This window comes from Coccidioides posadasii, chromosome 3, assembly GCF_018416015.2.
Source record: "Coccidioides posadasii str. Silveira chromosome 3, complete sequence".
NCBI classification, from domain to species: Eukaryota; Fungi; Ascomycota; class Eurotiomycetes; order Onygenales; family Onygenaceae; genus Coccidioides; species Coccidioides posadasii.
The window spans coordinates 5,808,208-5,832,695 of NC_089409.1; the positions used below are offsets into that span (position 1 = coordinate 5,808,208).

Genomic DNA, 24,488 nt, shown 5'->3' on the forward strand with positions numbered 1-24,488 from the left:
CTGCGCCTCGGGATTTGATGGTCTTCAGCAGCGTATCGCCTTCTCAAGCACATGAGACATTACAGCCTTGCGGAGCCTATATTCAATCATTTTATACTGCAGCGCTCGTCACCACATATGGGCTCAATGACCACAAGTTGCTTGTGGTCAATCTTAATAGGATATCTCGCCAATGAACTATGGACCAGAGGAAGATTCTTGCTTCCAAGTATGAAACTCGGCGTTCCCATTCAACACCTACTCCCAAGGAGAGAAAAGAAAGGAAAGGCTCTACCAGCCAATTGTCTTGGTAAAGCACCTTACTGTGTCACATTGCACTCCGTGCTCTTCCACTTATAAAAGAGGCTTCAATTTCCTCAATTTCTTGCTACCATTACTTCCATACATAGCCCAAACATCTTCTCTCCTCTCTTGTTCTGCTTACAGTTTACCACAAGCTTGTTTCAGAGGCTTAGCTTCTGCGCCATTCCTATCATCATGTTCCGTACTATGTTCGTCAATTAAAGCCTTTGGATGGTTTAGAGAAGGCATATATAAAAGCAATCCTGAAAAGCGCATGGAAGCAGAGAAGGCAATAAAAAATTTCTTTGATGCAAACAAAGCCGACATGGATTGATGGGGTGTTACTGAGACAATTGTCAAGTGAGTCTGGCCCCGGGGCCCAATGGAATGCTAGACGTGGAACTTGCTGCTCATGCTGACTAGAGGATCAAAACGTGACGACTCCAAGAATCTCGACCCTAAAGGTGATCACTAGACTATGAAATTATCAAGGAAAGTGGTGAATTTGATATGGCGCAGTCTAAACCACATTGTCTTGCATCACACAGTAATCAGCAGACAGATACAAGTAATTTGTAGTAAGTAAGGTAAGACATCAGCCAAAGTGACAAGTCAACAAGGCAAGATTATGTTTATAAAGAGTTGGTCACTTGTATAAATAAGCATTTGTGAGAAAACTAAAATGGTCAGATTACAGCGCTACTCGGTCAGGACCAACGTCCTGTCCTACTCCTCCTGTCCGCGAACGTATAATACATAACCAGCGCCCCGGCGATCTGTACGAGACCTCCATACTGCGTGCCACTATATTGCGCGGTCTTCACTGAGATAATGAATACAATAAAAACCTCTTTGGCAAAAACTCGGCTTCGAATCTCAAAGTTCTTTGGTTCAGCATCTCAGCTAGCATCGTCGGATCCTCTGAATCCTTATCCAGTCGCAGAGAACCGGACTATTACAAAACTAGGGGTTTTCATCCCATTTCCCTAGGCGATACTTTTCATTCTGTTAAGTACACTGTCCTGGGAAAATTGGGTTATGGGCAATATTCCACGGTTTGGCTAGCTAGAGATTCGAAGTACGTTGCCCGTCGCCGTCGTACACCAAACTAACTCGTCATGTAGATATCAGAGATACCCAGCACTCAAGGTGTTGAGAGCCGACTGTTACGGCGGCTCCCATGACATATTTGAGAAAGAGATTCTTTCGAGAATTTTAGAAGTTTCTAATAAAAGTTCTCACGGAGGGCGCAACCATGTGTTGAGTCTTCTCGATCAATTTAAGCATACGGGACCCAATGGAGATCATGTCTGTTTTGTACTTGACGTACTTGGACACCATCTGGACTTTCAAGCCGCCAAATACGAAGACGGACAGCTACCTTTGAAATCTGTGAAAGTGATAACACGACAGCTTCTTCTTGGGCTTGATTTCCTGCACCGAGAGTGTGGCATCATTCATACAGGTATGACATAAGATACCGCATAAATTTCTGGCCTTTTGCTTCAATGCTGACATCCTTACCATCGATAGATCTGAAACCAACAAATATACTTCTAGAGCTGGAAAACCCGAATCATGCTATTTCTCAGTATTTGTCGGAAGTTCCCGCGCGGGCCGATTGTCAACGTGGGATTACAGTGCCGCTTCGAGAGGTTATCACAACACCGCTGGTCTCGGAGATGATAAACCCTCGCATCAGAATAATTGATTTCGGCATTGGTACGTAGGTTACGTCGCATTTCTTCACACACGAAACGTATCTTGATTATAGCGACTTGGGGGGAAGATCGTCTGTCAAACCTAATCCAGTCGCCAGCTCTGAGGGCTCCTGAGGTGACTATCGGCGCCCCTTGGGATACTGGTGTCGATATATGGAGCCTCGGATGTCTTGTAAGAAAATTTTATTGTTCGTTGGTCTATGGCGCGAATTATCCTGACATATACACCTGATATTGATAGGTTTATGGAGTTTGTCCAAGGGATAGTTCTGTTCTCCGGTGAAGCATCAGAGAACGGGACATGGACCGCTGAAGATGATCATCTAGCAAGAATTATTGAAATCCTCGGCCCGTTCCCACTTGACTTCATAAAAAAAGGGAATCGAGGCGCAGAACTTTTTGACAAACAAGGTACTGTACATTCATTCTATTGATGCCATTGATATCCTGTTACCATCCTAATGCGCCTTGGTTCCAGGGAATCTTCTCCGAATCTCTAACTTGAACCCACGAGACTTGAGCGCCTGATAAACGGCAGAACGAAGCCTTTCCTGAAAACTAGTGATGTGCCCGATTCTGAAGTCCATATCTTTATTGATCTCATTAAAAGGCATGCTAGAAATTGACCCGGAGACTCGAAAGTCTGCAGCAGAATTATTGCATCACAAATGGATCTGTCTATAGAAGTTGACAAAAGTTGGCAAGGAGGAAATTCTGGAATACTAATCAAGTGCGAACAACCTAATGACAACATAGGATTTCCAGAATTACATATGATACAATCTTTGAATGAGACAGAAGCTGTCGGGAAAACAATCCATGAAGCATTTAGCAATATAGAAAGAAAATACCTCCTTACCCTGAAAATATCTGAATTATGTCAGTCCCTGGGAATGTTAGACTAGGTGTTTTTCAAAACGCCAATCTGGTATAGGGATTAGACGCTGTTGGGATGGAAGACATCTAATCCAAAACACTACACAGAAGACAACAATGTCACAATTGAACAATAACGCAGCCTCTTCTTGAAATTCGTCCTCTTAGTACCCTGTATACCTAAGTTGAACACTAGCTTTCTTCTGTATATTGCTCCTCTGTGCCTTATTAATGTTAACTGTGTTGAGAAGGAGAAAAAGCAGCTTTGAAAAGCTTTAAAGTCAGTCTTGAACTTGTATTGCTGAGAATATTCAAGAAAAACTAATAAGAAGTATCAAGCATGAACTATCAGATAAATACAGTGTTAGAAGCTAAATAATGATATATAAAATATTAGAAGAAATTGGGCACTATAACTTCTATACAATATTCTTTTCAATTTTCTACTAAATTTTAAAAATTGAAACTAATTCTACAAGATCTACTCCGTAGTTGAATTTCTCTTCCGCAAACTTTTTGCTAAGAACTATCATCAAAACCCCCACGTTGAGGCTCGAATCACTTACCAACAACACTCAGGATGTAGGGGCCTTGTTCAATATAATATATCAAACTAATTATGCAGAGGCTCCTCGTTATTTCGGGAAGAATCCTTGTCAAAATAATTCCATAGTTACTAGATATCGATAGCTTATACTCTTGCAGGTGTGGTGCATTACGTCAAGGCTTGGGGCGTCGCCAACACCGGAGATCTCGAGGCACCGCTCGCTGAGGCTCGCTCTTTGAAATGGATTTAAAATCATACGAAGATCTGTTAGTTGGCCAGTTAAGAAAGGCATACTTGTATTTGCAGTCCACGCGGAAGGATACTAAAACCTCTGAATACCCCGGAACTCTTTCTGGTTGGAAGCTCGATTAGGTTTAACTCTGAATTTGGTATCCAAACCGAAAACTTTTAAGGATACTTGCACGCCAGCTGGCTTGCAGGGGGCGAAGTTATCGGGATAGTGGCTATGAACCATTTATAACTATTAACAGTGACTGGGTGGTTAATCAATGGAGGAGCTGACATTTGTTGGTGACTTGCATCAGCTGCCAAGGGTTAAGCATGGACTTTCTGTAGCCATGCAGCTTTGGATATGTAAGTTACATACAGATCTAAATTTGGGACAGAGCCCCTATAGCCCTGAGTTAAATGAATGATTGTACTCGGTATTGGGTGAAGATATCGAGGTCTAAAGGAACAGAGAAATAGGCTGCTGAAGGCCTCCCTCGCTTTTTTCAAAGAAGCATAAACGTTCAAACCTAAAAATTGATCATTAACTCCATGAAATGCAGTTCGTTCTTGTCTATTAATTTATTTTTATCTCGCTTTACAAGCAGCCACCTCTAAACCTGTAATGCATGCCATATGCGTATGTCTGCATACTGACATTAATATCATGGTAGTAGAGATGCACAATTGCATTCTATAAAATATCTAAAAGAAAGAAGGGAAGAGATTAAAGGTCATAAGATCAAAATTGTAAGGAGAAGGAATAGATCCGTGTCTGGAAAGAGGTCGATGCTTAAACAAAGAATTGGCCACGAATCCGTGGTTATTCAGGTAGGGTTCGGTCCAACTGAATCGCATTTGGATTGGTGCCTATATTTTTATGTTAGAAACTTGGGATGCTTTTCAAGAACAAGAGGAACATACGGTCCACCAAAGGTCTTTTGGTCTGAGTGGAGCTGACGCCAGTCAATCTGCCCTTTTCGACATCCTTTCTTGTAGCGCCAGCTCGAGATTTAGGAAGACCCATGGAAACAAGGAATTTGACCGTCTCGGTCCATTCGACGTCTTTGCGCTTTTCGTCCCAGTGCAGTTCCTCTGCCATTATATCCACAACGGTAGGGAGGGCTTCAAGGGCAGCTCGGGCATTGAGGAATGCTAACCTAGTCCTCCTGGCGAGAACATCAACCGCCGTTTGCGCGTATTCACGACGAACAGCATATCGAATTTCGCCATCAATAAATGGATAGAGTGGAGATATGCGAACTCCACATAGAGGGAAACGTATATTCGTTGGCGATGACATAGCAGCTACTTCCCAGGCACGATCCCCATATGATTCTGTAAGGTGCTTAGCAACGTCAGTGGCCAGCCCAAAGTGCTGTATAAGGTTAATGAACAAAGTTTTTGAGTATCCGTGAGCGCCTATCAGGCGGACTTGATGTGTTTGGCAGGAACCATCAAGAATAGCTTTGTCGACGTGATAGCCAGTGCCACTGATGTCAGGAACTATCCGAAGGGCTCGAGGTTGAAGATTAAATTGCTTAATCGCCTCATCCACAGCTTCCTCTGCCATCTGGCGATATGTGGTCCATTTTCCACCAGCACAAGTCAACAAGCCGGATTTGGATACGGAAACCAAATGGCTTCGAACCAGGGACTCTGTATTCTTAGCCTTAGGATCACGCACCAGCGGTCGGATGCCAGACCAAGCAGCAAGCACGTCATCTCGTCGAACGTTGATATCTGGAGCTAAGTATCCTCTGATCTCTGATAGGATCCAATTAATATCATCTTCCGAAGGTATCGGCTGTGGCGTTATCGTAGTCGGGCTATCCGTGGTGCCCGCAATCGTGTTCCCTTGCCAAGGTAGGAAGAAAATCACTCTGCCATCAGAAGTGGCCGGGTCGATGAGTCCCATCTTCGCTGGGCTATAGTATCCCGGCAGGATCACATGAGCGCCAGAACTCGGCGCTACAATCTCAGCGATGTTAGGATCATCCATCCTTCGAATAGAATCTGTAAAAGGTCCGGTTGCGTTTATGACCCCCTTAGCGCGAACGGTGAATTCCTGGGCTTCTTGACCGTTTCTTTCGGCGATAAGATCCTTCACACGCGCCCCAGTAAGCCTTCCATTTGCATCTTTAGTCAAGCCAGTTACTTCCATATGATTCACCACGGTACATCCGTATATAGCGGCCGTCATAGCCAGGGACACGTTCATACGCGAATCATTATGGGCCCCATCTGCCACGGATTAGCTCAATGCACCACCGATGCAGCGAACAGGTATCTCAGGGATTTACCATAATAAACCAACGCCCCGAATAAGTTGTCCTTTTTCAGCATTGGGAAGGCATCTAGTGCTTTACTCTTAGGCAAAAAATATGAGCTCTCAATTCCTTCGGAGCCTGCCAAGAAGTCATAAAACTTGGTCCCTGCCCAAAAATACGGAACCTGCCACCATCTTTGAACTGGAACCATGATTGGCAGCCACGTTGAGAGATGAGGGGCTGTATGAAGGAAATATTTCCTTTCGCGTAGGGCTTCCTTAACTAGTGAATACCTTTTAGGAGGCACGCCATTAGGACGATGAATCTCAGGAAAGACAATTTGACCGAGGAAACATACTGGTTGTAGTCAAGTTCCCAGACCGCTTTTTCCAAATAGCGGACGCCCCCGTGCACCAGCTTCGTGCTCTTACTGCTCGTTCCAGCACTGAAATCGTCGCGTTCCACAACGGCGACTTTCAAACCGCGAGTGGCTGCGTCAAGGGCGATGCCAGCTCCGGTTGCTCCAGCGCCGATGACAAGGAGATCGAAGGGCTCCTCATCATGAGCGGCAGTGGCTCCATTGCCTCCTTTGCCATCAAAAAGTTGCTTTCCTTTAATGGTGCCTTGAAGGCTCCCCGCCGAGCTCCTCTTTAAATCACGTATCTGCTCATCTCGGCTCTTTATATAAGGGAATTGCGGGGGCAATAGCTTCCCGCCTTCGCCATAACGAGGAGGCGGGACGGCAGCTGGATCGGATCCTGGAATATTCCGCGGCCGGTAAGTTATATAAAGGACGCCGCCCGCTCCCGCAAAAGCCGCGACCGTATAAAAGAAAGTTTTTAGAAACCGATTAGGCGGTCTGGTAGCCATTGTCTTGGGTCATATATGGCTGAGGAGGACGAGACCGCAAAAATGAGACCAGATATCTTGCGCTTTTAGATTCCACGAAGGCGTCTGTCAAGGCAAGGATCGGTTCTTTTTTTTGGAGGGGGTTGTTCAAGCGCCACAGTTTCGCATGTGATTGAACACGGCCGATAGCTATGTACCAACCAAAATCTTGAGTCGGGTCAAGTAAAAATACAATATTGACCGAGCAAAGGAGGGCAGAGGAGAAGGCGTAACTAATACATGCTAGGAGGACAAACGGACCATAGTGGAATCAAAGAAGGAGAAGAACGATGAACGAAACGGCCGCTTGCAAAAGTCGGATGCGAAAATAGAGGCCTTGGGGAAAAGCTTTGGGCGAGCGATCGTCACCAGGGAAGAGAGTTACCTCGCGACACATGGGCACCGACGTAATCCAGCCCGTGAAAGAAGGTACCCCGAAGTACTCCTTCTCCGGCGAAACGTCATTCCTCGCGAGGAACGCTAGCGCTTCCCGGCCAATCAGAGTCCGAACCCGCATCACACTTATTGCCCAAAAGGGATTTAGCGCGCATGGGTCATTAAAATTCCGTTCCGATCCCAGGCACGCGCCGCTCGCATGCATGTGACAGATCACGTAATCAGAGTCGTGGTTTTTTCCGCTAAATTTCCAGAAAGCCCTCACTGGTTTCCCTCCGGCCAGGCAGTGCGAAGCGGACTTGTGCCAATGGGTTTTGTGGTATCTTGTCAATCTGGCATGTATCGCGTTTCGTACGGGGCCGTTCTCCTTTCAATGCGGAGTTGAAGCATCTGTGGCCGACGGTAGCCTTGAATATGCCAGAAGGACCAGCGCGATCTCGAGGAACGGGGAGGAGGGTTTTAAAAAAAAAAAAAATTGGAAAGGTTATCACGATAGACGAAGTGTTTTGTTGACAAAGGAACCTCTAGGAATCAATTGCCCGTCTTGTCGTACAGCCGCGTGCAGATACACTTGTACGAAAAGTACGAGGCGGATTAAATTTTGGCCCCTTTCGAACTGCCTACTTCGTACTCCCGCCGCGATCCGACGACTGCGGGATTAACATCCGGAACACACTCATCTCAAAGCGTGATGGGGAAAAAAGCGAATACCAGATTTGTTATCATCGACGCATAACGTAGATTTTCCCTCCAGATTGGAAAAGGCACGGCGCGGAATGATTCCGAAGGACGGGAATTTGCCCCAAGCAATCTGATCTCCACCATCCCCAGGTTTGCACTGTTTTCATCCCGAAAGCCCGACCGCCGACCGGCTCACCGAATTATGTAACTTCTCCGTACCCCAGCCGATCCGTCTTCTCAGTGCGGGGGGAAAGCTGGGCCGGGGAAGCTCGTCCACGGCGGAACAAATTCCATCGCTCTTCTAGCCCCATGTAGCCGCCACTCACGGCTATAATAATAGAATGAACAGCCCCGTCGTGGGAAGAACACTGGTCGTCCATCGTCATCATCGTCCAGTCGAGACGAGAATTCCGACATGGCGTTGTCATCGTTCATTTCTGCGCTCAATTCGCAGGCCATCGCACATCCGTTTCATGCACTTGGAGTCCTTGCGCTGTTGATTCCCGGGATTTATGTCATCGCCAATGAATTCGTCCGAGCGGCTGCTCGTGTTCCCGGCTTCAAGGGACCAAAGGGCTTTCCCCTGATCGGAAACCTGGCTCAGATTCGAGTGAATGCCGCCGAGCAGTACCGCAGGTGGTCCAAGAAATATGGGCCAGTCTACCAGATTCAACTCGGCAACATTCCCGTTATCGTCGTGAACTCGGCTGCGGCGGCCAAAGTCCTATTCGGTCAAAATGCACAGGCTCTGAGTTCTCGCCCGGAGTTCTATACGTTCCACAAGGTGAGCGCCACGCTTCTCGTTGTTATCCGGCTGCATCTCGAAAGAAGAATGATGTACTGATGAATAACGTAACCCGCAAATTAGGTCGTATCAAATACCGCTGGAACAACTATTGGAACATCTCCGTTTAGTGAGTCCCTCAAACGACGCAGAAAGGGTGCAGCTTCTGCTCTGAATCGACCCTCCGTCCAAACCTATGTCAGCCATCTCGACCTCGAATCTAAGGATTTCGTCGCCGAGCTTATGAAGTATGGAAAGGCTGGGCGGGTTGCTGTGGACCCTATGCCCATGATCCAACGACTCAGTCTGAGTTTGGCTCTTACACTGAACTGGGGAGTCCGCATGGCTTCTCAAGAGGAAGAGCTCTTTGCCGAAATCACCCATGTTGAGGATGAGATAAGTCGCTTCCGAAGCACGACTGGCAACTTGCAAGATTATATTCCACTTCTTCGTTTGAATCCTTTCAGTGTTGGCTCCAAGAAGGCTGCCGAAATGCGCGACCGTCGCGACAAGTATTTGAACTATCTAAACCGTGGGTTGGAGGAGAGAATGGCTAAAAACGAACACAAGCCCTGCATCCAAGCGAATGTTATGCTCGATAAGGAGGCTAGACTCAACAATGTTGAACTCACATCCATCAGTTTGACTATGCTGTCGGGCGGTCTGGATACTATCACAACTCTGGTAGCTTGGAGTATCGGTATGCTTGCTGAACGACCTGACATCCAAGATAAAGCTGCAGCAGCTATTAAGCAACATCACTCGATTGATAAGCCGCTCTGTGATCCCACCGATGATCAGAGCTGTCAGTATATCGTGGCGCTTGTCAGAGAATGCTTGAGGTGAGCTACGACATATCTACGTTTTATGAGCGGTATTTGAGTAACCAATTTTTGTTTCCCAGATATTACACTGTTCTTCGTCTAGCATTGCCACGAACATCCATCAAGGACATTACCTACCAAGGAAAAGTTATTCCCAAAGGCAGCGTCTTCTTCCTCAATGCCTGGGCTTGTAACATGGGTAAGAATATGGAAAATTTCTGCTTTTTTTTTTTTTCTTCCAACTTTCTCTAACGTTTTACTACTGTAGATCCTGAAGTATGGTCAGATCCCGAAATTTTCAGACCCGAACGTTGGCTGGAACAACCCGATGCTCCAATGTTCACCTACGGGGTTGGCTACCGTATGTGTGCTGGCTCCCTCCTGGCCAACCGGGAACTTTACCTCGTGTTCCTTCGCATGTTGAACTGTTTCCGCATCGAACCAGAGGGCAGGATTGAGTGGGACCCAATCAAGGGCAACTCAGACCCAACCAGCTTGGTTGCCATTCCCAAGAAGTACAGCGTCAGGTTTGTCCCGAAGAAAGAAAAACTCTTGACCGAAGCCCTTGAAAATTTCATCCCCTTGGCGGCATAAAATATGCGACCATAATGATATCAACGAGAGGGTGGCCTTTTAGCATCATAGATGCCCTTGCCTGCGCACCCGTGGCTAATCCCCCTTGCTAAACATTTTGGGCAACGGCTTATCCTGTCGGTTGCTCCCATCCTCGATTTACCGCGCAACGCTGTTTTGGTTGGTTACACAGTTACCAACCCACTCACGCACCGCATGTTACCTTATTCAACCTGACTTTCGTAACCTGAGTCCGGATAGCCCGCTTTAAAGTGTGGGCTTTTCTGCGGGTGGGACTTTTAACTACCGGGTTCGCGTGTCACCACTCTTGCTGGCGATGTGGAACCACATGGAGCCTCGAAAGCAATACTGAGGCAAACACCTTCCTTCTCAGACAATCGGCTTCACGGACGCCGGCGAAGTGACAGCCAAACATAACGTGCTCCGAATAAAAGCATCTTCATTAAATTTCCATGCAAATGAGTTTTTGACCATGTTGGGCGTGGTATGTTGTCCTCATAGTTGTATAAATGATCTTGAATGTTTCTTGTTGTTATGCTTTTTGCGATAGCGTTGGCCAAAGGAGAATTGATTCGCATCTGGCTTGTATACGCTAGGTAGGTATAGTTGAGAGAACATTTTTGGATCGAATGAAACAAAATTCCCTGAGGTAAAAAAAAAGCCCTGAATCACTTCTAGGACTCGGTCTCTCGCTTTAATTTTGGGTCTATAGCTTAAGACTGACTCCCCGCACTTTGTGCTTTTGACGCAAGAAAAACTGTTCCGAAGTAAAGGTGTAGAGACTTCCCCCATTTACAGAGTGGAAAATGTCAGCTACAACCCAAACAGCGTGGATTGGTTATGATGCGGAAATATAGGCATTGATTATAAATGAATACCATCCGCTTTTGCACCGCGGTGAGGTGGTCAAAAATTCCCCTCGAGGCAGCCGCTGAACCGTGTTCTCGTTTTAACTGGCCTGAAATGGGGTGCAGAACCATTTGTCTTCGGTGGAAAATTTTCGGCTTCCCGGCACACAAGGATCGTCGAACGACATCTCCAAGGGGCACTGGTAGTGAGATTCAGAGTTTTAAAAGGATATCGGGAGAAAAAGTCGTGCAAAGACGATGAACCGTGTGCACATCGCGAGTTGCGGGTTTTGTACTATGATGCAAATACATCGAGGGTAAAATGGGTGGTACGTACTCCGTACCTGGGAGATAAAGCAACGCATGCATGAAAGGGAAAGGCGTTAGGGAATAAGGTGAAAGAAATCTAGACTTCTCTTATCCTTGAGGGATGAGTAGTTATGTTAAGTCCTTCAGTGTTCTATAGTATGGGTCCGCTGGCCGAAGCTTTGATAGAAAACGTAAACAAATCAAAATTAAGATCAAACGGCGGCTGCCATTCGCGATAAACGTGGCATCGAACGCTTCGACAGGCCCCAGTCATGCTGCGAACTCCGGCGTATCGATACCAGCCGCCCAAGTATGGGTCAGGCCCTGAGGAGACAATGGGACCACAAAACTCGAAACCATTTCTATTGGATTTCCGCAGCGGAGTATCGGCCTTGCTGTCAAAGTTTGAGAAAAGAGGTTAAAAGGTGGCATCTCCCATATGGATCCGGAAGACCCAGTGTGTGCCCATATCGAATCGCATGTTGCGGGAACTGCTCCCAGCACCCGAATTTCAATTCATGCGACTTGATTCGTTGCCCTGACCAGCAAATGCAGTTCGAGACGCATTATGTATGTACCAAATATACCATGTATACATATGCTCCAGACAAGGAATGGTCGCGTTTTGACATGCAATGCAATGCAGGCGATGCCCCAAATGTAATATGTATGCAGAAATAAGTGCCTGTCTGGATAGGCGTCTCGGTTCCTCGGCATGCAAACACCATACTTGTGATTTCCTTCAAGACTGTGCTCCACATGTCGTCGAGCGGTGCCAAAAATGCGGCACTGGTGAATACGGGGAACTCCGTTTGGAGGAACTAATGAATAATCTGCCGCCCTTGAATCTTTTGCGGGGACACGGCGTGGTGGAGCAGCGAACATGGGACGGGCCACGCCTTGTCAACCCCACAACACAAGAGATCCAAGAACAAATCTCAAAATTGAATGCGAGGGAAGGAGAAAAAGAAAGGAGGGAAAAAAAAAAATAAAAATAAACCTGTATCATGGACATACACAATATGTAGCCATTTCAAGGTATGGATAGGAAACAGCTAGAAACAGGATGGGTCACCATGAGTAAGAAGTTTGCAACTCGATCGTGGGCTTGAACTCGGGTGTTAGTAGGGTTGGCAGGAGAAGATCTCGATGGTGTGCGTGAGATTCACGGAGCAGCTGGAAATTTTTCAATCAAGCTTGGGATAGCTTTGTTTTCGAACGGGTGGCATTTTGTTCAATCCACAGCCAAGCAAGGACGGTGCGCGTGGCTGCAAGCTACTGCATCTGTCCAAGAAACCTTTATGCCGGTCGGGTTTCCTGAATCGTCTTCGTGCAGCATTCCAGGTCCCAGCAATTTGAGGGCTGATCGACGCAGGGAAAGGGAGATTTGAATGTTGCGTGGTTTTTTCTTCTCGTCAAGGACCGGGGACCGATTATTCATGGAACGAGGCACGAGCGACGCAGAGCACACCACAGGATCCTCACCACGGGCAATTGCTGCGAACCCTCGCCTCCTGATCGATGTCTGTTCTGAGGTGGCATCTCGAGCTTTGACGCCCAGTTCTTTCAGCTTGGTTTCGGAGGTTTCCTGCTGACAAGCGTGCTATGTAATTGAACCGCTGGCCCAAGAACCAAAAGGTCTTGCCAGCCAAAGGCGTTTCGCCATCTCATGAGATGCCGGTAAAGGCGCCTTCTTTTTTTTTCTTTTTTTTTTTTTTTTTAAAAAAAAAAGACATCCTCACCCACGGCATTAAATAGCCTGCCAAGGCACGACCTGGTTTGCATAACAGCCTTCATTTTGCCTGCTCCAAACCACTGTTGCAGATACCAAGTCATTTGTGCCACATATTGGTATCAGTGGGGGAACACAATGTCTACTCCTTAGAACAACACAGTTTCAGCAAATGAAATGTCTACAAATGAGGAGAGAACTGTTGATTGAGTGGCAGGAACTGAAATGCTGATAATAAAACTGGATAACGAGAGGAGAAAACGTGGAACCCCAGGGTATGGTGAGATTTCAACCGAAACCGGGTGGGAAACTTGCTTCAGAACAGGTTCCATGCTTTTACATGAAAACAGCTGCGAGTGGTTGTTGCTGATCCGAGGGTCGAATATCTCTCCAATTGGCGGTTTAGCCTGTTTGCATGGAGTCTCTACAATCCTCTGTCCTTCAATACTCAAGTTAGTTACACTCTGTACAGACTACAGAGTAGACAGTGGGTGAATGACATTAGTTTGGTCTCTTTGTTCTGCTTTGGGGAATACATCGACCGCTCAGGCTGTGAGCTTGCTGTTCGCCTGCATGAAACTGTTCTGCAACCAGTTCGTGTCCTTCCTTCCTTTCTTTCTTTTCTTTTCCTTTTCTTTTTTCTTTTTCTTTCTTTCTTTCTTTTTTTTTTTTTAACGTTGGAGTGTTCGGACGTGTTTTGAGTCTTGGTTCAATGAGAAGAGCTGAGCTCTTGAGTGTAAGCTGATTGGTCTCTCTGGCTGCAGGAATGAGGACTGCGTGTGCCCAGCCGCAGGAACAGGTGTCTCCAGACTTTACAGAAGGCCAAGGGAATGATATCAACAGGTTTAATGCTTATGTCTTGCAGCCCAGATGTCCAGCTTCATTAAATTCACCAACCGTTTTCTCTGGTGTGGCAATAAGACTAGGAGTGAAGATCTGTATGGCCGGAACTTTGTCCTCGAGTTGAAGTCTGGAGGACGGTGCGACGGTTTCCTTATTTCTGGTAGCCGCCGCTGCCACGGACCAATTCAGGCGCCACCTCCGTACTCCGTAAAACTTTCGAGGTCCACTCCGTACTTCAGAAGTTCAAGTTGGACTTTTGGTTGATGGCGACAGGGATAACTTCTGTGTAAAATATGTCAAAGTCCGGTGCAAGTGTACGATGGGAAGCGACATTAGTTGCGCGAGGTGTTCATGCAACGGTCCTTCCGCACAGTAGCGTCTCGATACAATCAAAGCCATCAGAAGTCACAAAAATGATGCAATTGTAGATCGGAATGAGAGGCACCAGCAAAGTCAAGCAGCGCTTGTAAAGGAGTAACTTTGAAAGATTTGCAATTATTGATGGGCCGCACTCCTGTAAATTTAGGCTCGGACTTTCCGCGGTGGAACAGGTATCGTGGACCTGTGGAAGCGCTCCTTTCTAAGTTCTATCTGTTGAACTTTTGACAGACCAAGACCAACACTTCTGTGACCTCTATCAACAGCCCTCACAAAGGCTCGTCGGGGATCCAGCTTCCCTTTTTGCATTTTTCTTTTTTTCCCTTTTTTTTTTTTTTTTTTTTTTTTTTTTTTTTTTTCTTTCTTGTGCCGATGGTTCGGGGCGAGAGCGAGAGCGCAGCAACGTCCCTCCTGATTCCCCCCCCCACCACACCACCCAACTTGCAAGGGTTGATGAGGGTGGCGCCACAAGTGCAATTGCGATCGGGCTATGTCATTGTGCCATCCCTGCAAATATGCAGAACATAGCCTACCCGAAAAATTGCCGTCGGAAAGAATAATACGCAAGTCTGGGAGTCGGAATGTTTGAGATTTGAAAAGAATGATGTAAGACTGTGTCAATAGTTAATAATGAGAATAATAATGATAGCATACGGGGAGGATGGCGATATCAAATTTCAATGAATGATAATGGGCGGATACAGTGGACAGAAAAGGAATGATCGAGAAAGACCCTCAGGCCTCCCTTCAGACGGGCGACGAAGCCAGACAGGCCCTGCATGCAGCAGAAGGTTCAGCCTGCATGACCTGCTGTTGGAAACATGGAGTACTGTATTCAGTATCATACGCAATGCCAATACCATCCTGCAAGCAGGTGTTTGTCTCCCCTTTGAGATCGGTTGTCTTCGTTGCAACCTCCCTGAGGGTTCAGGACGGGAGAGAAATTTGTCTTCCACGACAAGGAAGTGATGACGCCAGGCTGATGGGCCATTAGAGCGATTTGATCTGCGAGGGTTTTAACGTCGAGGATGATGACCCAAGTTGGCTGATCGGCTTTAGGCTTCAAATCAACTAACAACCTCCCCTGGAAGTGGGTGCAGACAGGAAAGAAGTGTCTCGCAGGACGGAGTAATTGCTGTGACAATTCCTCTGTCCATACCGTACGGTACGGTACCTTCTTGAGGGGGTGGGACCTTTCGCTTGTGGTGACTCTCAGATCCCCCACAATGGCGCCATTCCTCATCCGAGATAGCCACGCCACTCCAGAGATTTTCGCCCACTTGGCACGTCGGGAGCGCAGGCCCACCATTCCCAGACAGGCTAGGGGCGGGTGCACAGACGCGGCTGCAAGTGTTCTGTAATTACAGCACGGCTTAGCGGTAATCGACGGCTGGCGCTGAGTGGACAGGCCCCCCTCAACGCCGCCCTGTCCCCTGCTCATCCCCCTCGCGCCGCCCCCTGAGCCCAATCATGTCCACCTTACCCCTCCCGGCCCACTCTTGCCGCTGTTTTGACAAGAGGGAAAATTTCCCTGGGTTGGGTGGGTGTGCCTCAAAAGAGCCAGGAAAATTGGGCGAATGGTGGCCCAGCGCTAGCCTCTAACGCTAGACACATGGACGCTTCTCTGTGATTCCATACGTCAAACTCGGTTTTATTTTTTGCTCCCGTCGGGTCTCCTTTTTGGGCCAAAAAATTCAAAATTCAAAAATAAGAAAAAAAAGACCAAAAAAAAAAATAAAATAAACCAGACTTTGAGACTAGCAGGCAACCCAAGACCAGGCCTCATCCTGTTGACCCAATTTTTCGAAGCTTCCGGGATGATCAGCCTGCGTGGATGTAAAACTCCCAGCACCCACGGCCAAGGGGGGGAAGGTGGAGGAACGATTGAGAAGTCCCCTAATTCGAACTTAAAGAGACGCCCTTTCTCGAAAAACAAAACCATGCACAATAATAATCCACATTAAAACCTCTTTTTCTCTTGATTGTGTGTACCTTGGTGTTCTACCTTTCCCTGTCCTCAAAAAGTATTACAGCCGCCCTACATTCTCTCGAGGACCCTCCTAGACATCACACCACTTTTTCTCCATATCACTCTTCACTTTCGACGCATTCTTTTCAATCACGAGTTCCTCAGAAAACCCCCCGCTCCCATCCTTTCTTCTACCTTGTGATCTGTCTTTCGACATCCTTTTCTTTCATTGTGTCAGTCAAATCTCGGCCGGTTTCGTGTCATCGTTTCGTCCTCGTCCTGCTTCTACCTGAACCGTGACCACAACATCCCCCCCTCCCCACGCACTTGCTATATATCCTGCTTCTTCTCTCGGTGCCTGGGGCAGTAACCGATAAGCCACCAGCCAAAAGAATATTTTCTCAAAAAAGAAAAAAAAAAAAAAGGATTTCTATCCGCTCCCTCCGACCTCAGAATCAACCCACAATGTCTACCGATTGGTCTCTCGACTTTTGCATTGTCTGTGACAGACAAACTCTCGGGGGAGCCTACTGTTCTCAGACTTGCCGGCTCGCAGAGATAGATCAATACTCGACGTCCGAGTCAGAACCTTCGTCTCCAACATCTACAACGGGCCTCGGCCAGCCCTGGACGGTCTTCAACCAGGACAATGGGCAAAATCAACCACTCGGTGCTCCTTCCAATTTCGTTACGCCCACCACCCAGCGAGTTCACACGGCACTGTCTTCCATTTCAAATATATTTTCCAAGTCCTCCCGAGTGACTCTATCTCCAACCTCTTCGCAAACCTCCCTCTCGTCGCTAAGCAGCTCCTCTTCGACCTCTATCCCTCTATCTGGTCAAGCCAAAACCGAACTGGAAGAATACGCTGGTTGTTTCGACCAGGTTCGTGACTGGAAACGACGCTTGACCCTTTCTTGAACGAACCCTTATCCGCCAAATGTGCATTATAAGATAATATCTATACATATCTTTTTTTTTTCCATCGCCCGAACCTGATATCGACACAAAAGCATGATACAGGGCTCGCTGCAATTTAAGCTTCGATTACTGTGTTCTACGAGATTACGGGTTCTCTTTCGCGCTTCTCCTCTACTGTTCGATATCTCTTTATTTTTTATTTTTTATTTTTTTTCCCTACGGTCATCTTTTACTCTCCAGGGAGGCCTCTTTTTTTTTCTTTCAACGTGTTAAGCATTTATCAAAAAAATCTGGGCAAAAATGTTTTTGTGTTTAGCATCATCCATGCAGCATTCAAGCCGGCGTTATAACCATTTTATGTTGGTTGGGATTATTCTACACTCTGTTCAATCTTATGCAAAATTTTCTGAAATTCCTCCATTCAAACAAATGTTGGAAGTGACTTGGGGGGGAAATGGTTTTATGGAAGACAGAAGAGTCCAGAAGGAGAACTTTTCTGAGGCGCATGGAAAGGCTTCTTTTCTTTACCTTTTTTTCTCCACCCTTGCTAAAGTATTTTTGTACCTTGGAAAAGGTTCAAGGCGGGATTTCAATCCATAGTGGGACAAACAGGGAGCATTTTGGTTGCTTTTTGCGAAACACTCCTGGTGGATTTCAGGGCAATAGGTCTGGTGTTCACTTGTTTGTTGTTTAGATTTTACTGGCTAGGTCCACCATGGTAAAAGGGGGAATGGAAGTTTGTGCGTGCACTGCAATTGGCTGCTTTTTTTTCTTCCTTTGGTGCCTGATGAGCTTTTTGATTTGAGAATGTATCTTTTGTATGTATGATGACATGTCAATTACAGACACCACGATTCGACTCACTCATCTTATTCCCTGTTGATAAATTGCCTGTCTCCCTGTGTGAAAGTGCATTGCTGAAATCTGGAACAATTGGAGCAAGACCACTATGGATCCTCACAGATGATCAAACAAATGTTAGTTTTTCATCAAGACAAAGGAAAATGGGTCTGGCTACCCAACCAGTGCAAAGAAAAAAAAAAAAATATTGAAGAAAAGTATTCAACTAAGGACCTTGTGCAGGCCTCAGCGCTTACCATTGGTGTTTGCTTCTCAAACCTCAACATTACACTGAACAATTGTTTTTATGAAAATCTGGAACAATGGATACATTGTCCAATAAGTATGTACGTATGTACAGGACATGCATATAAACATACATATGTACATTTGTGATATACAAACATCGTTCTCCCGTTCGCTTTTGGGGCCAAATTCCAGGTCATGAGGATCGCCAGGGTTCTACTACAAAAGTCCAGGTATCCAGCTGGGGGGTGCGTGTCGGCGGTCGCTCCAATAACTACTGGGGAAAATGGTGGTGCCTGTGTAACTTGCTCAGCTCGAACCATGTTGTAACTAACATATTTGGCGGAAAGTTTTCTTTTTAAGCTGTGCGTGGAGCGTCCCTCACGATTGTTGGTTTTGCAACACGATACATCTCAGGGTCTCACTCAGATGGCGTTGGAATCCTGCATCCGTGTGGTCGCGCTGGTTTGAGAGGGGCTCTTTTCGTCCTTTTGCAAAAAAGCCAGAGACAATCCTGGTCGGAAAGAGAATTTTTAACGACGACAAAAAAAAAAAAAATTTCGAGTTCGCCTCATGAAAGCTTCTTTTAACTTTCGTCAAGGGTGCATAGGGCTGGTGAACGGTGTCGTCTGATTGAGTCTCGTGGAGAGGCGCACCGCCAAGTCCTTGTGTGGAAGCCACTAAGCCACGATTGAGCGACGGGCATATACGAGAAGAATAATTTTTAAAGGGAGAAAAAAAAAAAAAAAAAAAAAAAAAGGCCGTCTGTCTCGCATGTCCACCGCTTGCAGCCGAGGTGGCAAATGCTTTTCGCTGCAAGAATTGCGATGATATCACCCACTGTTTTCAAATCTCGTTTGCCTCATGTCCTTCTTCTTCTCATCAAGGGAGAATCTAGGCTAGCCCGACTTCCACGTAGGAACGCTCCGAGGTTGTCTTTTCAAGCCTATTTTGATAACTGTATGGAGTGCTCCGTACTCACGTCCAACTCTCTCAACTGCCATTCCCAGCCTCAACTCTGCTTGGTTTCCAGCAGGTCAGAAGCTTGCTGCGCTGGATCGATTTGGGTCATTACCTCTTTCTGCATGCTCTTTCCACTGCATTCTACATACAATCCTCTCCATTCTCATGATAAATGTCATAGGAAATAACACACTGCATAACTTTTGGGCACCCGGTGCCGTCGAAATTCCTGCTCTGTTAAAGTAACACCTCCGTTGGCTACCGAAAATTCTCTTTCTATTTGCATTGCCCACCTTCGTTATCGAGAGCATTGACAAGTCTTTGATGGACTTGAGCATCGTAATTTAGGGCTAGAAGCCATCGGTTTCCGGTCTTTCACCCCCTAAGCTGTAGAATGCAGTCGGCTTATGGTACATGAATGTCATTTGTCCTCCTGGTCTATTCCGTAGATGGGGTCAATTTACCCATTCAATCGTTTTGAGATTCGCCGCATGCGAAATATTGGAGGCTTCCACTCCGATCTCCAATATGGTCAAAATCATCCGGCCCAAGATATTATACCCCCATTGATAGGGGCTGGACCTAACGATGGTTACATATTTTGCTTTGCTGTAATTTGCTCAATCCAAAAAACTCACAAGGGACTAATTATTTTTGCTAATATGAAAGAGAGGTCCATGACTTTAGCGGTATGATCATGAGCGAAAATATGTACTTATTAGACCTATCTCCTTGTCTCCATAAAAGTCTCCGCGTGCCGGCCTTTGGATAGCCTAGTATCAAATGCAGCTTGGTGTATAGCCCACCGTTGTTACGGAAACACTCTGCACTCTGCAGAATCTTGACGCTCTGGAAATGCTGCATGCTCTATATGAGCGTGTGGTGTTTTAGGGGGTGGTCTCCTAGCCACCATTCCGACTTCGTCGCCGGAGAGCTCGGTCTCGTACATAGACCTGGCCAAAAAAAAAATAAAATAAAATAAAAATAAAAATAAATAAATTTCCTTCAAATCTCGGCCACCTAGCCCGGAACTTGAAGGCTTGATATACTCTCGTTTGAGGATGCGAGGTGTTAGAGGTATAGATTTGATATTGCATGATGAATTGTAAGTTCCGTTGATTTTGCACAAGTTGGAAGATGGGAAAAGTAAGCTGACTGAAATTTAGTAACGCTTGAACTTGGGTTTCCATACTCATATTTCATGAACACTGCCGGACATAAAAGTAGTTCGGTCATCTGTCATGGATGAGGTGACCGAAAGCAGTCTCTCCGGACGTTAGAAAAACCCCCAATCATTTTGGATATACCCGCACCATGAAACCAAACCCTCCCCCCCCCAAAAAAAACCCTTTCTTTTTGAAGACAAGAGGACCAAATACATTTGCAGCATGCCAACAGTAGAATCAACAGACAGAGAGAATGTGTTTTTTAAAAGAAGAGAGAGGGTAGTTTGCAACACGAGCAGCGTAGTAGTAGTACAAACATATGATTATCTTCGTACCCTAACAGTTGAATAACTCGAACTGGTTAGGGAGGTGGTGGTAAAAAGGAAAAAGCAGGAAAACAAAATTCAGGCACTAGTTACTACGAGAATGTGAGTGATGTTCATCCACGGTATCGTCCAGGCACACCGCCTGTAGATCCTTATCAAAAAAACACAGTCGGGCTTGAATTCATACATGCTTAATGGGCGAGGATTCCAGATAAGTACCGCCAATCTTTCGCTTCGTACTTTGGACCTAATCCGCCTGCCGGCCCCACTGATCGGACTTCAGGCATTGAGGCTCGCTCTGACAATCTTGGATTTTTGCTTTTGTCGCTCTGCCCATTCGCGGCTTGCCTGTCTTCCACGCTGTGCTGCTTCTGCTCTGGCACGTTTAGCAGCATCTTCCCTTTCTTTACGCTCGCGCTCACGTTCCTGTACCAATTGACGATCCTGTCCGAATATTTCTTTCCCTCGGGACTTCTGTATTATGTGATCGGTCTTTGTAGCTGGGGTCTTTGTAGAGGTCATAGAATTTCTGGTCTGGGCCCCGTTTGTCCCGGCAAGATTGGACACAGCTTTCAAACTGGAGGAGCGCGAGATTAGGTCACTGTTCACCGACGAATGACGCGTTCTTGGGGGCGCAAAACTCGTCCGCCGTCCAAGGCGCTCATCGGATCCAGTGTGTTTTAGGGAGGTTCTATCTGTAGGGCTCGCTTGCGCTGAGTTTGAAAAATTCAATCTTGTACCTGCCTGGGCTGGAGCTTTGTGAGAATTCTCAGCAGCACTTAGGTTCGCCCTGGAGCGGCTGGTAATGGTTTCTCTAACTTCAGTAGATGGAACAATACTGTATCGAATTTTGGAAGCCTTAAAGGCCCGTCTGCGCTGTAATTCTTCTTCCTCTTTTTTAAGACGCTGCTCTCGCTGAGCCTTCATGCGCCGTGAAATGGCCTCGCCCGGTAACTCGAAGGTCGGTTTAGTGAGGGGTTTGGTGGACTTAACTGGTGTAAACCCTGGCTTTGAGGTACTAAGTGAGGCGATGCTAAGTCGGTTCGCTTTGGACTGTTCGGTCTTAGAAGTCTTCGGCACATTGGCTGGGGTGTGACCAAGTTGACCTGCAGCGAGAGCTTCGCCAACCGAGCGGTCTGCTACCTTGGGACCCGTGCAGTTACTAGAGGTTTTGCTGGGTTTGGAATTCGACAACGTTCGTGTTTCGCAAGTTTGCTCGGGTGCTCGGCTTGGTGCTTGTCGTGGAGTCTTCGGCTTCGCATTTTCACCTGCATCTTTGGGAGGTCCGTCCATGCATGACAACCCCTCCGATATCGCGAGGCTGGTGGTCTCTTTCCTTGAACAATTGGAAACCGTGTGGTTAGTCTCTCCATTTTGGCTCCTGCTAGTTTCAACCGGGGTACCCCCTCTTTGGGGGGAATCGAGACCATGATATTGAGCTGTCGGTAAAGCTTCTCCGATTTCTTCAAGGGCTTCCTCTAGAGCGTCAATAGCATCAAGGGGATCTTTTATTTGTGCTAAATCGCTGGGAGAGACACGTGAATTGGATTCAGGTGGCGCGTCCCACTTTATATCCATCCAAGTGTTGTGGGTGCAGGATTTCTGGGGAGAGCCAGTGATAATTGATTTAACAAAGGAGTCTTCACCGCTCGTTGGGCCATCCTCTCTCGGACTCTTGTGCACATCGGGATCGAATCTCGGAGTCCCGAGGGCAGGCTCCAAAGCTTCCGTTTGCATTGATGTAGGTTCCGGGACTATTCCGGGTTAGACTATAAGCAGAAAATGCCGGCCTACGAGGTCAGTCAGAGGGGCGGAGTCCAAGGGCGTGGGGAGAGCAAATAGACACGGGAGCCGCATACCTCGATTGATAAAAAGCAAAGAAAAGTGACTTCAAGCTGGTCGTGCTTGCCGCAGTGGAGTCGAGCTCTTCTGCTGCTGGGTTTCGGGTTTTATTATTCCTGCTTTTTCCCTGACGGGTGTCTTCTCGGGAAACGCGTGGTTTTCTTTGCTGGAGGATGAACGGCCAGGTCACCAATAACCTGCTTATCAAAACTGCGCGCGAATCTCCGTCAAACTTCCTCAATTGCGAGAGAGGTGTTTGTCTATAACCCCCCAAGATTGGTGTGTACGCGAACGCGGTTTCAACAACAACACGCCACGCGATCTGCCAAAAGGCATCATTGGCTATGGTATCAACTCTTTGTAACTTTGTAAACGTCACCTACATAATATGGCATTGCCCAGATTCTGCCATCGTAGGTTTATTGATATGTTGGTGGCTTGGTCTTGGGGGCGCGTCATCAAAATACACGTCCGTCTCGCTCCTTAATTGGAAATACGACATCAACAACTCTTTAAGAGGGATGTAAAGGTTAACGGAACAAGGGCTAGCAGGGGAGACGCACGGGGTATTTGTAGTCAAGAACGACACCTTTCATTTTGAAGGCTCGGCTCAATCCATGAATCAGTGTTTTAACTACCAGGGGATTGCGGTTTAATTTCAAAAGGCTCCACCCTGAGCGGGCGTGGACCGTTGCAACTTGGCCCGAGACTTTACCTATTTAACTATCGTCTCATTGTAGGTTAACTCTAGACTTCTTTCTCGCGCGTTGGGGTTAATATCGCTTATCGAGCTGTCCTGACGCGCTCGACAGCCAAGTTGCATATTCTCCTTTGATAAATCTAATACGTGTTGGATGTGTACGTAGCGCTAATGCGACAATTGAACCAACAGGAAGAACTGCGTATCCCGCCATAGAGGGTAGTCAAAGGAGAACGAAACCAGGGCGCTAGGCACAGTAACTAATATGTGAGGATCATGCACCGATATAGGGAGCCGGTAGAACAAGCCGCTCCGTCCGACGCTGCCTACTCTTCTCCAAAACCCCAGATATATTATCGGAGAAAGAATTGCATACCCTGACCCTTTTTGTTCTCGGGGTATCATTACCAATCTCTAAGGCTCGTTTCCTGGAGTTGATTCCAGCGGTTCAGCTGGGATGCGCACTAGCGGAGCGGGGAGGGAGGACCCCTGAGGGTTGTCAATGCTGCCCTGTTGATGTGTTGATTCAACAGCTCTGTTGTTGGTCCGAGTCATTGTTGCTGAGACGAACGAAAGGGTTTCATTAGTTATCTCAAAGGAGGTCAAAATCTGTTCACCCGTTTACTCACCCGACGCCATATTGATAGCCCTCAACACATTCTCCCAATTTGCCATAACACAAGCAACAGCTAAAGTACAACGCCATGTCAATGGTTAACGTGTGCGGCCAACGTCTATCGAATACAGGGTCTATGTCTCAATCATTGCAGCAACGCAAGGATTGAAATGACAAACCTTCTGTGCCATCACGTAGTGTTTCAAGTTTCCCGTTTAATACTTCCATTTGGGTCGCCAACGCGCTACTGACATCGCGCAGCTGTACAAGGTCTTCAAGCTCAGCCTTTTTAGCGGCGACTCGGGCAGCAAGAATGGACGAGTTTTGCGAAGACGAGCTAGACAGGCCGTTTGGCTGTCGTAAGGATGACCCGGCAGATGGTCCGAACATGCCGGTCGGCCGCGGGCCATGGGCCATAATGCGCAAATCAAGGTTTCAACTTTCTCGACGGCAGGATTGAAAGCCACATTCTGTGATCGCTGGCGACAAGCAGCCTGCTCTGGTGACAAAACGCAGCACTTGCCGAGATCAGCGGGTTGCTCCGGCAGCTTCTGCTAGGGGATGATCTAACCAGAAAGAGTTAAATGTCAACAAACCTCTGCTCTACTCAAACCCATCCGAACAAGTCCAACTTCGCCAATCCAAGAAGCACAACATCCCGACAATCTCAACTGGCCGGTTCACTGACATGTTGCCAT

The 24,488-nt window shown here is 46.9% G+C and overlaps 8 protein-coding genes across 8 annotated transcripts; 4 read left to right on the forward strand and 4 right to left on the reverse strand.

Moving 5' to 3' along the window:
- Window positions 1-1,790: 1,790 nt before the first annotated feature.
- D8B26_006868 (uncharacterized protein) lies at window positions 1,791-2,437 on the forward strand (the record flags this gene model as incomplete). The annotated part of the gene is made up of 3 exons (XM_066125321.1): window positions 1,791-2,004; window positions 2,057-2,175; window positions 2,255-2,437. 3 exons carry the CDS (start codon window positions 1,791-1,793, stop codon window positions 2,435-2,437), a joined length of 516 nt encoding a protein of 171 aa, XP_065981403.1.
- Window positions 2,438-4,477: 2,040 nt separating this feature from the next.
- Window positions 4,478-6,850, reverse strand: GUT2 (mitochondrial glycerol-3-phosphate dehydrogenase; the record flags this gene model as incomplete). The annotated part of the gene is made up of 4 exons (XM_003070292.2): window positions 6,283-6,850; window positions 5,958-6,217; window positions 4,579-5,898; window positions 4,478-4,524 (listed from the first exon to the last, which is right to left on the reverse strand). Exons 1-4 carry the CDS (start codon window positions 6,792-6,794, stop codon window positions 4,478-4,480), a joined length of 2,139 nt encoding a protein of 712 aa, XP_003070338.2. The 5' UTR covers window positions 6,795-6,850.
- Window positions 6,851-8,132: 1,282 nt separating this feature from the next.
- On the forward strand, window positions 8,133-10,776 carry D8B26_006870 (uncharacterized protein). Its single transcript, XM_003070293.2, has 4 exons — window positions 8,133-8,673; window positions 8,758-9,515; window positions 9,578-9,696; window positions 9,766-10,776. The coding sequence occupies exons 1-4, from the start codon at window positions 8,305-8,307 to the stop codon at window positions 10,089-10,091; spliced, it is 1,572 nt and encodes a 523-aa protein (XP_003070339.1). The 5' UTR covers window positions 8,133-8,304; the 3' UTR covers window positions 10,092-10,776.
- Window positions 10,777-11,764: 988 nt separating this feature from the next.
- On the reverse strand, window positions 11,765-12,133 carry D8B26_006871 (uncharacterized protein; the record flags this gene model as incomplete). Its single annotated transcript, XM_066125322.1, has 1 exon — window positions 11,765-12,133. The coding sequence occupies one exon, from the start codon at window positions 12,131-12,133 to the stop codon at window positions 11,765-11,767; it is 369 nt and encodes a 122-aa protein (XP_065981404.1).
- A 4,502-nt stretch (window positions 12,134-16,635) lies between these two features.
- D8B26_006872 (uncharacterized protein) lies at window positions 16,636-17,091 on the forward strand (the record flags this gene model as incomplete). Its single annotated transcript, XM_066125323.1, has 1 exon — window positions 16,636-17,091. The coding sequence occupies one exon, from the start codon at window positions 16,636-16,638 to the stop codon at window positions 17,089-17,091; it is 456 nt and encodes a 151-aa protein (XP_065981405.1).
- A 300-nt stretch (window positions 17,092-17,391) lies between these two features.
- Window positions 17,392-17,691, forward strand: D8B26_006873 (uncharacterized protein; the record flags this gene model as incomplete). Its single annotated transcript, XM_066125324.1, has 1 exon — window positions 17,392-17,691. One exon carries the CDS (start codon window positions 17,392-17,394, stop codon window positions 17,689-17,691), a length of 300 nt encoding a protein of 99 aa, XP_065981406.1.
- Window positions 17,692-20,797: 3,106 nt separating this feature from the next.
- Window positions 20,798-22,499, reverse strand: D8B26_006874 (uncharacterized protein). The gene is made up of 2 exons (XM_003070294.2): window positions 22,492-22,499; window positions 20,798-22,422 (listed from the first exon to the last, which is right to left on the reverse strand). The coding sequence occupies exon 2, from the start codon at window positions 22,367-22,369 to the stop codon at window positions 20,912-20,914; it is 1,458 nt and encodes a 485-aa protein (XP_003070340.2). The 5' UTR covers window positions 22,370-22,422; window positions 22,492-22,499; the 3' UTR covers window positions 20,798-20,911.
- A 981-nt stretch (window positions 22,500-23,480) lies between these two features.
- Window positions 23,481-24,281, reverse strand: D8B26_006875 (uncharacterized protein). Its single transcript, XM_003070295.2, has 3 exons — window positions 23,970-24,281; window positions 23,804-23,863; window positions 23,481-23,734 (listed from the first exon to the last, which is right to left on the reverse strand). The coding sequence occupies exons 1-3, from the start codon at window positions 24,205-24,207 to the stop codon at window positions 23,589-23,591; spliced, it is 444 nt and encodes a 147-aa protein (XP_003070341.2). The 5' UTR covers window positions 24,208-24,281; the 3' UTR covers window positions 23,481-23,588.
- Between the last annotated feature and the right edge of the window lie 207 nt (window positions 24,282-24,488).

Bases quoted from the DNA above. Each gene is read 5' to 3' on its own strand.
- D8B26_006870 (XM_003070293.2), top strand. From the start codon at position 8,305: ATGGCGTTGTCATCGTTCATTTCTGCGCTCAATTCGCAGGCCATCGCA. The intron at 8,674-8,757 runs GTGAGCGCCACG...CCCGCAAATTAG, and splicing joins AGTTCTATACGTTCCACAAG to GTCGTATCAAATACCGCTGG. The intron at 9,697-9,765 runs GTAAGAATATGG...TTACTACTGTAG, and splicing joins TGCCTGGGCTTGTAACATGG to ATCCTGAAGTATGGTCAGAT.
- D8B26_006875 (XM_003070295.2), bottom strand. From the start codon at position 24,207: ATGGCCCATGGCCCGCGGCCGACCGGCATGTTCGGACCATCTGCCGGG. The intron at 23,864-23,969 runs GTTTGTCATTTC...GTTGTACTTTAG, and splicing joins ACTACGTGATGGCACAGAAG to CTGTTGCTTGTGTTATGGCA. The intron at 23,735-23,803 runs GTGAGTAAACGG...CGTTCGTCTCAG, and splicing joins GGCTATCAATATGGCGTCGG to CAACAATGACTCGGACCAAC.
- D8B26_006874 (XM_003070294.2), bottom strand. From the start codon at position 22,369: ATGCAAACGGAAGCTTTGGAGCCTGCCCTCGGGACTCCGAGATTCGAT.